A 13,000-nucleotide genomic window follows, 5' to 3' on the forward strand; every position below is an offset into this window, starting at 1 on the left:
ACAATTCTCACATGTATCAATACACAGTGAGTTTGCAGCACAGAAATCTTTTCTTTCTTTCCTTTTTAATTTTTTCATTTTATTTCTTGTTTCTTCTTCACTTATGAATTTTTTCTCTCTTTAGGGATTTAAGAATGATTGAAGCACACAATAGCAAAATCCCCATTATATATACACATTTTATATATATATAAAATGTGTATATATATATACACATTATATATGTGTGTGTGTGTATATATAATATATATACACACACACACTCATATATATATATATATCTCCTGATTATTACCAAGCTTATCACCATGTCAGTTCTTACCGGTTGCATTATTTAGAAAAAGGAAGCACATAAGCTAGAGTTACTCTACCATTTCAAATACCCTGTGAATCACTTGTAAAGCATAGAGCACCTTAGTGTTGTGTAGAATTTAATTTTCTGATAGAAAAATTTGTAGTGTTTGCTATAAAAAATTGTTTAAGGTATTCAGGGTGTGATTCCAATGGTGACTTATTCATAGTAATTAGCATTAAAGCACTGGTTTCTCACTCTTTAAAAAGGAGCCCACAGATTATCAGTCATTTTCTTTTGTAGGAAACTGTCAAAATCAAAATGGATTCAGTTATTGGAATTTTTTTAACAGGGTACAAAGTATTTTTTTAGGTCATCATCAGGAGGCTTGGTGTGTGTTGACGTAATTTTTGTGTATTAAACCGCTGCTCCAGAATCATCCATTAAGCCCCCGATGTGCATTTTTGGCCTGAGCTAGTGTGTAGGAAGGCCTTTTTTTTTTTTTTTTTTTTTTGCGGTACGCGGGCCTCTCACTGTTGTGGCCTCTCCCGTTGCGGAGCACAGGCTCCGGACGTGCAGGCTCAGCGGCCATGGCTCACGGGCCCAGCCGCTCCGCGGCATGTGGGATATTCCCGGACTGGGGCACGAACCCGTGTCCCCTGCATCAGCAGGCAGACTCCCAACCACTGTGCCACCAGGGAAGCCCCAGGAAGGCCATTTTTAAAGCAAGTCAATACATAAAAAGGTTTTAACATCTGTTAATCAGGTGTTTTATCTGGAGGGCATAAAATATATTTACAATCCTCCAACTAACTTAATATTTCCCTTTTTATATGGATATTCATATCATGTAATAATCGACACTATTGTCACAATCGATGGAATTATTCATATACCTCTTAAGGCAAACAAGGAAATGATGTTTTTAGAGTAGGGTTTAATGATTAGTAAAATATATCAATAGGCAATATGGAGAAGCAAATTAAGCTCAATTATCTTGAATTTCTGCTTTCAACAGAGCATACTAATAGAGAAAGTTTTTGGTAACATTTATGCTACATGAATTTGCATTCTGAGCTCCTTCCTTAAAACATTGATATTGTTCCAAATTCAATGATACCAATAACTAGAGAGAAAAGTCTCCCACCATAGAGTAGTTGTGCTCTTTTAAGTCACAGTCACTTCAAAACAAAACCAAAAATTACCCTCCAAGTCAATGGCCAAATGTTCAAATAATGACCTCAGAAAACATTAGTTTAAGGCTCTGGTTGACTGTGCATACAAATCAATAATAAGATTACATATCAAACCTAATTTCATGAATGGGACACCTCAGCGTTACTCAATCTTCGTCAAAAGTACTTAGCTGCCAAGAGAGGTACTTTACAACGTATCACAAATGTGCTATTTGCATAAACATTTCCCATTACAAATGCTCTCGTTTTCATTTAAATGAGTACTTTTAACCTGAGCTATTAATAAAAAAAAAAAATTTTTTTTTCTCCCTTGTAAAGCTTGGCTTTCAGAAGAAAGAATCTTTAAGCCTTCTCTCTTGTGATAGTAATTTCTCCAAATACCGACAGTGCCACGTAAGTACAGCCAGGGCTCATTAAATAGACTTCTGAGCATAATTATAATTAACCATTAGCTAGAAATTAGTTTTAATGATTTGTTTTAGATGACAGAATAGAAGCATAATGTAATTATTTTTAAACCTTCTATATCATTAAGAATACAACTACCACCAGCTTTCAGTTACTGAGAAGCAATCGCCCAAAGCATTCACTAAGTGATCTATTTACAGATCCGAAATCAGGGAGCAGAGGAAAAAGGCCAGGGGCCCCAACCCAGGTGTTTGTAATTATTTAGCCTTTTGCAAAATCTCTTCCTTTTCTACTCTGCTCTTTTAAGCTGTTTCATGCCTTGAAGACATCTCTACCAGGGAAAATAGAGAAAGACACACTGGCTGTTCAGCTTTCCCCCTCCTCCTGCCCCCTGCTTTTCTCGGAGTCATAGTGAGGATCATGGCGGGAGTGGGGAAAGGCCTGGAGGAAGATCCTATAAAATTTAGCAAGTGGGTCTGAAACTGTCCAAATCGAACTGGACTAACGGGAAAGAAGATTATATCAGTAATAGGTAACATGAGTATTAGGAATAGACTCCAGACTTTAAAGATAGAACTATACCATTCTTTCCCTGTACCGTGTTCTTTTAATATCCCAAAGTCAGTTTAGATCTTAAGAATTAAAAAAAAAATACTATGGAAACCTGAAGAAATGCTCTTTCATTTCCTGAAAAATATAAAAATATTCATTTAGAACAGTGAATATTAGTTATTGTCAAATTTCATTTTTTCTTCATTTTCTTTCTCTATTTATCCTTTTAAAAAAAAATCTCAGCTAGTTAGGGTGCTGTTTGCTCTCCCACCTTTGAACAAGAATGTTAGACCTTTTGCTGCTGACCTTCGGAATTTGTCAGGGAACACACCCTGACACCCACGTAAAAGACCTGGTACCTGTGTTTCCACATCACAAAGCAGGCCAACAAGCACACAAGGCCGCAGACCAAGTTCAGAATCATCTGGATGAGTAAGAACAGTTTGAAAGTGCCAGTGATGCTGGTACAGTCAGTCACATCCCGGTACACAAAGGTCCTGCTGAGGGGCTCGGAGGAGGGCAGTTTGCACTGGCAGGAGTCGAGCGTTGTTCCACAGGTAAGCTGTGTGAGTTGGGCATAGTGGTGAGCGGCGAACGCCACGGCCAGCACACAGACCGTCAGGCCAAGGGCGCTCAGCAGAAAGTACAAGAGCTGCAAGAAAGCAGAAGAAAACCTTTCCAGTTATAGAGAACGTTGGATGACTATTGGCAAAGCTAATAAAGAAAAGCTCTTCTTCTTCTCTCCCAAGATTCCTTCTCTCCCTCCATTCCCTGATGGAGGGGCTGTCTCTCCTCAGAAACATGGTACCCAAGACATGGCAATGGCTCGTTATGGACTGTTAGTGAGCAATCTGATCACAATCTGAAAAACTCTGATCGTATTTTCATTTGTCGTACAGATGTCGGGTGTTTTTCATGAATTGAGCCAATAATATTAGCTTGATTTGGAGATGTTTGTATATGGATGTAGCAGGCAGCTTAGATGACTCCCAAACACAAGAGTCATCCCTGAAAGGCATACTGTGCTTGTTTTGACCTTAACAACTGCTGGTATAAAGACTGAAACAAGACTAGGAAGTAGAGAACAAATTTCTTCAATATAAACACTGTGTTGGCCAAAATTGGCAATGATTGGTCAACTAGCAACATGGGTTAATGAAAAAGACTATATTCAATGGAGTGGTTGCCAAACTATGTCCAGGAAGGCCAGGGTCCCCAGTGAGAGGTTGCTGGGAGAAAAAAAAATTATGGTTCCAGAAGGTAGGTGACTTGATCACCTACAAGTCTCATCCCAAGTCCACCTATAACCATGTAGTTTCTGAGCATAAAAATAAACTAAATGGTCCCTCAGCCCCAAGGTTCTGAACACCGTTGGCTTATGTGTTAGCCTTGGAATGGAAAAGTCTAGTTAAAGTTCTAACTCTGCTATTAAAGAACCATGGAATCCCTGAACAGCTCAGACATTTACCCTACACCTGAAATTTTTTTTTTTTTTACGATACTCGGGCCTCTCACTGTTGTGGCCTCTCCCGTTGCGGAGCACAGGCTCCGGACGCGCAGGCTCAGCGGCCATGGCTCACGGGCCCAGCCGCTCCGCGGCATGTGGGATCTTCCTGGACCGGGGCACAAACCCGTGTCCCCTGCGTTGGCAGGTGGACTCTCAACCACTGCGCCGCCAGGGAAGCCCCCCACCTGAAATATTTTGATCAAAAATTGTGGGTGCTTGTTGACGTGGCCACAATATAAACCACTTTACAGAACAAGAAATCTTGTGATTGGACTTCCCTACTGAAAACCTTTCTCTTAATGGCCCAAGAGAAAGGATCTACTGAGGATCTAGATAAAGAATAGAGTCCCCAGCTGTTGGGACTGGTGTACTGAACCCAGTTCTTAGTGCAAGATTTACATTCCCATAGTCAAAAGTTGCTCATAGAGCAATTCTGCTGAATGTGAACTCCTCAAAGGAAGATTAGCCACGTCCAGGTTCAGATGAAAGTTGCTCTGAAAAGATTGTGCCCTCCCCCTGCCTTCAACTAATTGCAACTCAAAATAAAAACATGTATGCAACATTATAAAATATGTGTGCATAAGTTCTCCAGATGAGTGATTTTGCACACAGGGACAATTTCAAATGTTTTCAAGTCTTAAATATAGAATACTTAAAATTTTATTTTTTCTGTCTTGACTGATGTGTGTGTGTGTGTGTGTGTGTCAGTGCCCTGAGCATGTGTATGGTTTGCTTGGAAGCTTCACTGCAGACACAGGAAGAGAGTGGACCTAGTTAAAGCCGTTTCATCTTCCTATGGCTGCACGAGCAAAGAGTGCAGGGGTTCTTTGGATCTTCTCATCAAAAATATCTTAAACACACACTCTCTTTTTCATTTTCAAATCATACGAAGGACTGTCAAATACAACCCACATTTCTTCATCTGTGAAGCAGTTTATGGAAACATCTATCTCAGGGACATAACAAGGATAACTTATACTGAACACGTTTAGCCTCCCTTGGAGGAAGGGAACCAGAAAAACACACAGTGAAACAAACCATTTCAAAAATTTAAGAGGAAATATTTAATCTGTGCTATTGAATGCATCACTTTGGTCCTGCCTGTCACCAAATTTTCAGTGGCCATATTTTCTGCAAAAAAAAAAAAAGTAGTTCTTGGGCTAAAAAGTATGGATTTATTTTGTGGGGCCATTGGGACAGAATATTTGAATTATTCTGGGTTGTTTTGAAATATTCAGGCTTGACAACTGACTTCAAACCCTTGATGCCAAGGGCCAAATTAAATTGTGCTGGCCGTGTTGTGCGTGCCTGCCCATGACAGCTGCATTTCCAGTGCCTGCGACATGAGTGACTATACCAGCAGGGAGGGCCCAAATTAAGGGATGGTTTTTCACCTGAGAGTCATCTGCTTAGCAGAATGGCCCCAGTTGGAGTTTTCTTCATACACTATATTGCCATCAGTGGATGGGGCTACGGAGGTCCTGTCATAACTCTCTCCCACACACTCATCCTTCGATAGAGAATTTCTATAACGTCCGCTGGGGCATTATCTTGAAACAATGACAATAATCCCTCATTCTCGATCTGTAAATTATTCAAATAGCTGCAAAAAATATTCTCTCATAACCATCACAAAAATCCGTTTGCTGAAATGAGAGTTTTCCTCTTCTTTTTTTTTGTTTTGTGGTACGCGGGCCTCTCACCGTTGTGGCCTCTCCCGTTGCGGAGCACAGGCTCCAGACGCGCAGGCTCAGCGGCCATGGCTCACGGGCCCAGCCGCTCCGCGGCATGTGGGATCTTCCCGGACCGGGGCACGAACCCGTTTCCCCTGCAGTGGCAGGCGGACTCTCAACCACTGCGCCACCAGGGAAGCCCCTGTCTCTTCTTAAAAGATAACTTTTGGGCCCAAAGAGCAAACGATTTGCCCAAGACTTTTACCAAGTACACAGCAGTGCCTGGTGATGGTTACAGGCATGGACTGGGGAGCAGACAGCCTGAGTTAGAATCCCTGTTCTCCCCTCCATAACTATGGACTTTGGGCAAATTAAATCAATCCCATGGGTACCTTTGTTTCTTCATCTAGCACCTAAGTCACAGGATTACTCTAAGGATCAAAATAATTGATAGTGGGCTTTCCTGGTTTAAATATTTAAGCATTCTTGAAATGAACACATTAGCAGACCTGGAAAGAGCTGCCAGTTCTCAGGACTTTTAGGATATCCACCCTATACTGGCTTTGTGTTATTCTATGTCACGTGAGAGTAACAACACATCCTTGGCTTGTAGAAAGGACGTGAACATCTACACAAGCACAGAGACTGCTCAATTTTAATTGAGCATATTAAATATTCTAGAAGCCTCAAGAGCACAAACAAAAGCCATGCCCCTCAGCTCCTTTAAATATGAATACATTTTCATTGGCGCATTAGCTCACACATTGTGATTCTGCCTCTCCCACTGCAGGAAAGCATCGGGCCAAGTAAGCAAGAGTAAGCCACAGAATCAAGTTTCTTATCCATTTCAAGACATAAATATAGACTTGATCGGCCAAAGCCTGTGGGCTACATTTGCAGCGCTGTAGCATTTTTTCCTTCGCGGCTTTTAACTCAGCTGACAGCAACAAGCTTCTGGGTCAGAATCTGTAATTTAAAATCAAGTGGCTTGCTTTACGTACACGGCACGCATAACTATCAATAAGAGTGTTTACGATGACCTTGGGAAGGCCAGCAAATATATTTTGATACCAGCGGGGCTCGGGACGCATCTGTCTTGCCTGTGTCAGTCCGGGCGGCCGGCACTGCGCAGCGGGCGGAGGCGGGCGCCCCCGGCGCTTATGTAACCACAGCGCCCGGGGGCGCGCCCCGCGCTCGCCGCCTCTAATTGGTACCCGGCCGCCGCTTCAAAGTTCAGAGGCTATTGCGACTGCAATGCCCTCGTGGGGAATGTGCCCCGGAGTGTTTTTGCACGCACACGAACCAGACACGTTTCTGAACATCATCAAGGTGAGCCCCGAGAAAACAGGGCCAAGAGGATAGGCAGGAAGCCCAATCAGCGGCCGGATGGCCCGCCGAGCCCAGGAGCAGAACTCGGGAGCAGGGCCTGGGGAGAAAGATGGAAGGCGCCGGCGGCTTACAGGGCTCGCCAAAGGGCCGCCAGAGAAGACTGTGCTAGCTTGAGATGAAAAGACAAACCCCCGTGGCCACTGTCTGTAAGGAAAAGGGAAGTGTGTGGGGCGTGTGTGTGTGTGTGTGTGTGTGTGTGTGTGTGTGTGTGTGTGTGGACGCGCGCGCGCGCGCTAGCACAGGCTGCAGTAAAGCGCTGGCATCACCCCCTTATTGCTTGTCCTGACTATCTGGGCGTTCAACAGAAGGAAGTAAATTCGCCACCAAAGCTTGGTCCAGGGTATCAACACGTAAGCATTAAAATGAGGTTTTACTAGTGAGCAACACCTCCTGAAGATGCATTTTATTCCTTCTCCCCCAAATGATGTCAGGAGCACAAGGGAAGTCCGCTGTAACCTGCTGTGCCTTTGGAAAACCTGGAGATTGACGGAGCTCATTTTCGACCTGAAGGTAATATAGCGGGCACCTTAGAGAGCTGGCAGCAAGCATCACTAAAGGTCACATTCAGGAGAAGAGAAAAGTGCCTCTGTATTTGTCAATGTCTGTCACAGGTGAAAAAAAGAGATAGTTAATGAGATCTTCCTAGTGGTGAATTCTCAACCTGGCTGACATTGGCAGTGACTTTTTTATTTTTTAATTTTTTTGTCCTTGCTCCTTATTTTAAATGCAGACGTTGAGATGGCTTTAGGGGCCTCTGTGAAGATGTTGCTGTTGCCTCTGCTGTTTCCTGGGATCATGGTGGAGAGGGGGATGAGGGCATTTCACAGAAACTGATGAACCTAGTTTAGAGCCCTTTTTACATAATGAATGAAATTCCCATAATTTAACAGATCATTTCTTACTAGGCTTTAAAAAACAAAATCATCACTAAGCCTTGTAGTTTATTCAGACTTCTACCAAAAAAGTAAACATGGACTGATGTCTGCTCTATCTGGCCTTCTTTTAAGGGACACCCTCAGACAGAAAAAGTAAAATTTCCAAGGTGGGTTGGGGGGCATATCCACCAAAATTATAACTCTATCAATTTTTAAAATAGCATCCATTAAAGTTTTAAATTAGAAGAGTTACATCTAACTATTGGAGAACATCTCAAAATTGAAGAAAAAAACTACACAATGTAGGTATAATCCCACCACTCAGAGAAACTATTTTTTCTGTGCATATAAGAGCTATTTATTTAATCTCCGTAGGATCATAGCATACATTTTGTGTAGCCAGTTTCTCTTTGCTAGTTAAAATAATTTGAATATTTTATTCACTAATTACTCTTTCACGACATGACTTAAATATATATATGTATATATGAGCACATTGCTTTTTTATGTCAGTAGCTTTTATATCAATATACTAGAATATACTAACATCTTACAAAGGAGTATCCAGTTTTTATGTGTTTTCTTATAGAAGAAAAGTAAACAATGTGACTGGACCCCCAAACCAAAACAAAACCAAACCAACATTACAGAAAGCTTTTTGTTCTCTGTTACAGGAGTTGAAAGAAAATGTAGGAATTTGATTTCTACCAACTGATTTCTGAGTGGGCTGTTTATCTCCCTAAACTCTGAAAGGGTGTGTCTGTGTTTCCCTTTGGAGCAGATTCTACTGTGCAGTGAAAATGCTGTGTACTTGAATTGGCTCCAACCAAACACAGTGTCTCTAAAAAAGAAAGGCCCTCATTAAGGCACACACACTTGCTAAACCAAGCATACCCCAACCTCCTGCCTTTGCGCTCAGAGTCTTGGCACAGGTGATTTGGATGCACCCAACGTACCTTTTCTGTCTCGGTGATCCCACCTACCAAGGGAAATACACTTAGACTGCTTCATTATTAAAACATTCTAAAAAAAAACCCCAAGATGGGGAAGTGAGCACTGATATAGACACTTTTTCCCTGGCCAAGTGTTTCGCTGAACTGATGAGTTTTCAATTTTCCTTTTAAGGGCATTGGAGGACACTTCATATGCTCTGTGCCAATCCAGTTCATGGAAATTAAGACCAAAAAAAATCAGCATTACCTTTGGGGTCTGGATGAATGCCCTCCTAAAACATTTTTTGGCCTGTCTAAAAATGCAATTTCTAGAATAATCAGATATACAACCCCTTAAAAAGTCCGCCTTAATTTTGTACTTGTGTTTCCTTCTATGTGATGATAAAAGAGAAAGAAAAAGGACAACTTACTTTCATGGCAAACTGGATACAAGTCCGTTCATCAACTTGATAGGAGACACAAAGCATAAACAAACCAAGATAGGCCACTAAGCAGACCTGCAATGGAGAACAGGGAGGAAAGGTTGTTATCAAGGAAAGCCGTGCATTCTAATGACATCAATCTCAGTGTCTTTCACCAGTAACATCCTTGTTATCAAGGTGCTCATTTCATTCGCTTATCTTTATGGGCTATTTTTTCTCAGCTTGTGGAACAGAGTTTTAAAAATAGGAAAATCAATTTATTTCAATTTAGCCAGCATTTATTAAGTCCTTCTGATGTGCCAGGTGCTGTAGAAGGTCCTTCAGCGAATACAATGACGAACAAAATTTCCTCAACCTCAGTAACTGTACGGTCCAGGCAGGCCACGATAAGCGCACACACTATTCTACGGCAGGGCATTCTGTGTCAAATGCTATTCAGAGAAGTACAAAAAGAAGGAAAAAATAACATTGAATTGGGCAATTAAAAAAGCCTTCTCTAAAGAGGTGGATTTGAAATGGTCCTTGAAAGGGATGATGATAATAATAATGATCACTACCAGTTACTGAATACTTACCTTGTGCTTGGGCTCCTCTAAGGCCTTTTGTATGGATTTCTTCAAGTAATCAGCACAAAACCCTATGAAGTAGGTGCTATTATGATCCTCACATTATAAGTGAGCACAAAGCTAGTAAATGATGGAACCCGCCCTCAAACCAGGTAGCTTGGGTGAAACAGTACGAGCGCAGGCGGATGCAGGACTGTGTGTGGAAAGAATAGCAAATGTGTATCTACAGTTGAAATAACAAAATATAGAGCAGAAAATGTAGGTGGAAAGTCTGGGGTTGTAGAACTGATTTAGGAAGTAGTGGGGCTCCCTTGAACATTTCTGAGCAGGGGAATGACATGATTCAAGACATGTTTCTGGAAAATGAGCAGTGGTGTTGGGTGGGTTGGTGATGAGAACACCAGAATCTTATTTTACTAATCCAAGCAAGATTAATCTATCAGGTGAGCCAGAGCTCAGAGGGTGGTGGACGAAGTCAGAGAAAGAGGTGAGAGGACAGGTGTAGTGAAAGTAAAATGTATACATCTTGGCTATTGCATGACCAGTGGGAGGACACTGGAGTGGGAGAAATAGACAGCCATCTCCAAGTTCTTGAGTGTCAGTGATGGAAAGAGTGGGGGGGGGGTGCAACTGACCCAAAGAAGGCTGGCAGGAGGCATGGCAACTTTGAGGGAAAACATACTCAATTTTTAAAACAGTTTTTTAAACCGAAGTGTAGTTAATTTACAATGTTGCGTTAGCTTCAGGTGTACAGCAAAGTGATTTGGTTATTTATATATATATTTAGGTTCTTTTCCATTATAGATTTTTACAAGACATTGAATATTGTTCCCTATGTGATACAATAGGTCCTTGTTGTTTACCAACTTTATATACAGTAGTGTGTATCTGCTAATCCCAAACTCCTAGTTTATCTACCCCCCCACCCCCCGCTATCCCCTCTGGTAACCATAAGTTTGTTTTCTATGTCTGTGAGTCTATTTCTGTTTTGTAAATAAGTTCATTTATATCATTTTTAAGAGTCCACATATAAGTGATATCATATGATATTTCGCTTTCTCTGTCTGACTTACTTCACTTAATGTGATAATCTCTAGGTCCATCCATGTTGTTGCAAATGACATTATTTCATTCCGTTTTATGGCTGAATAACGTTCCATTATATATATATATATATCCAGAGAAAACGATAATTTGAAAAAATACACGCACCCCAGTGTTCATAGCAGCACTATTTACAATGGCCAAGACATGGAAGCAACCTAAGTGTCCAGCGACAGATGAATGGATAAAGAAGATGTGGTATATAAAACCTACTCGATGTGATTTTCTTTTTAGTGCATTGGAGTTTCTTAAACTGTGATTTAGAGTTTCTAATCAAAGCATACCTATTCACACTCAACTTTGGAAGCCTTAAAAGGTTGCTAAGTTCTACTTTAGGATGAAAAACATAAGCAACAGAATTGCATTTTCTGATAAGCACAATTTTCCTAGAGATAATGTTGGAAGGGTGGCTGAGAGTCACCCAGCAAGTCATTAGATGGCTGGTTTGGTGATACTCATAACTCCTATCCCCAGGGCCAGCTTTGAACCTCGGACCTGCTAGGGTGGTAGAGCTGTTTATTTACAAAGCCAACACAACATTTTAACGTAGCACCTCTATCCTATTCTCCTCTTGATTACAAAATCAATAAGTGGCTTGTGCCCTCACTGGTTCCCAAGTTGCGAGTTTAGGTTTCCACCGGACTGTGAAGCCAAAAGCCAAGCCTTCCTTGAGTACAGGCTGTTTTCAGGGTTTTCCACCATTAGGACAGGCTGATGGTTAAAAGCAGAGATGACATTCCTAGTTCAACAGATACAGTGTGGGCTGGAGAGGGCTGGGTAGAAAACAAAGCAGATAGGACCCACAGAGACAGCTTTTCAGCAGAGCACGGGCAGATGTGGAGGTAATGACACTGAAGTTGTTTGTGTAACCCACAACGTGGCCGTATTTCAAAGGCAGGGGTGAAGTTCCTTTTCAAAACTTTAAAAAATATATCTAAAAAATATATCTAATTGAGGTATAAGTTTGATAAGGCCTATAATGACTTACTATGTATTTTCAAATTAAGAATTTTCAGAGCTAGGGACTTCCCAGTGGTAAAGAATCCACCTTCCAATTCAGGGGATGTGGGTTCGATCCCTGGTCAGGAAACTAAGATCCCACGTGCTACAGGGCAACTAAGCCTGCACACCACAACTACTGAGCTTGCACGCCTCAACGAGAGAGCCCACGTGCCGCAAACTACAAAGCCCACGCACTCTGGAACCCATGAGCCACAACTAGAGAGAGAAAACCCGCCTGTCACAACTAGAGAGAAGCCTGCACGCCACAACAGAGTCCACGCCGCAATGAAAAGATCTTGTGTGTCTCAACGAAGACCCCTCGAGCTGCAACTAAGACCCGAAGCAGCCAAAAATATAAAGAAAATAAATAAGTAAAATTTTTTAAATGCTTTAAAAAAAGAATTTGCAGAACTAAAACAATGGAAGAAAGACCTTTTCTTTTTTGTTTATTGGCAAGAAACCCAATGGAAGCTTCTAAACTTGCTTGTGGGGATGGTTAGATCCCTAAGTACGTGCCTGGGCTCACTTGTTAGCATCTGTCTGCAGGTGCACAGGGTCAGGCTCTCTCCTACATAACTGTCTTTGTCCCTAGAGGCTATTGAGAAGTTGGCAATTGCCAAAACTCTCCCCTTTGTCTTCATGAGACACACATTCCAACAATCGAGCCTAAATGACCAGTATCTTAAAAATCTGACTCTGTCTTCCTTGAACAAATTTTTCTACTTCAGTAGTGTCTACTTCTGTGAAGCCTTAATTTAGCCTGGCTTCCAGCAAGAAGTTGCACAGGAACATATAACCTCACTCTAGACTATTTCACTTAGTCAGTCGACAGAACTCTTTTTGAGGCCAGACTCTTTTAACAGCTCCAGGAACTGAGCGCTGAAAAACCAGTCTCAGCCTTCAAGGAGCTCTCAGTTCAGTGGGAAAGAGAGGTGAGTGAGGTTACAATACCATGTAAATTTTAAGACCGTGTCTGCTGTAATACACTGAAGGGGTGATTAACCTGAAGGCAACTTGAAGAAACTTCCTGGAGGAAGATGGATTTTGAAAGGTAAGCAGAA

General features: G+C 41.7%; 1 protein-coding gene and 1 long non-coding RNA gene across 2 annotated transcripts in view; one reads left to right on the plus strand and one right to left on the minus strand.

The window, feature by feature from the left end:
* Nucleotides 1–2,538: 2,538 nt before the first annotated feature.
* Nucleotides 2,539–13,000, minus strand: part of SSPN (sarcospan) — a 44,856-nt gene continuing 34,394 nt past the window's right edge. The window contains exons 2-3 of the mRNA XM_030830540.2: nucleotides 9,256–9,342; nucleotides 2,539–3,100 (exon numbers count right to left, since the gene is read on the minus strand). Coding sequence (XP_030686400.2) covers nucleotides 2,735–3,100; nucleotides 9,256–9,342 — 453 coding nt within the window. The 3' untranslated portion in view covers nucleotides 2,539–2,734. The remainder of the gene's footprint in view (nucleotides 3,101–9,255; nucleotides 9,343–13,000) is intronic.
* The window catches only part of LOC132597911 (uncharacterized), a 38,718-nt gene continuing 32,537 nt past the window's right edge, over nucleotides 6,820–13,000 (plus strand). The window contains exons 1-2 of the long non-coding RNA XR_009565403.1: nucleotides 6,820–6,957; nucleotides 7,449–7,527. This is a non-coding gene — a long non-coding RNA (uncharacterized lncRNA). The remainder of the gene's footprint in view (nucleotides 6,958–7,448; nucleotides 7,528–13,000) is intronic.

This window comes from Globicephala melas, chromosome 10, assembly GCF_963455315.2.
Source record: "Globicephala melas chromosome 10, mGloMel1.2, whole genome shotgun sequence".
NCBI lineage: Eukaryota > Metazoa > Chordata > Mammalia > Artiodactyla > Delphinidae > Globicephala > Globicephala melas.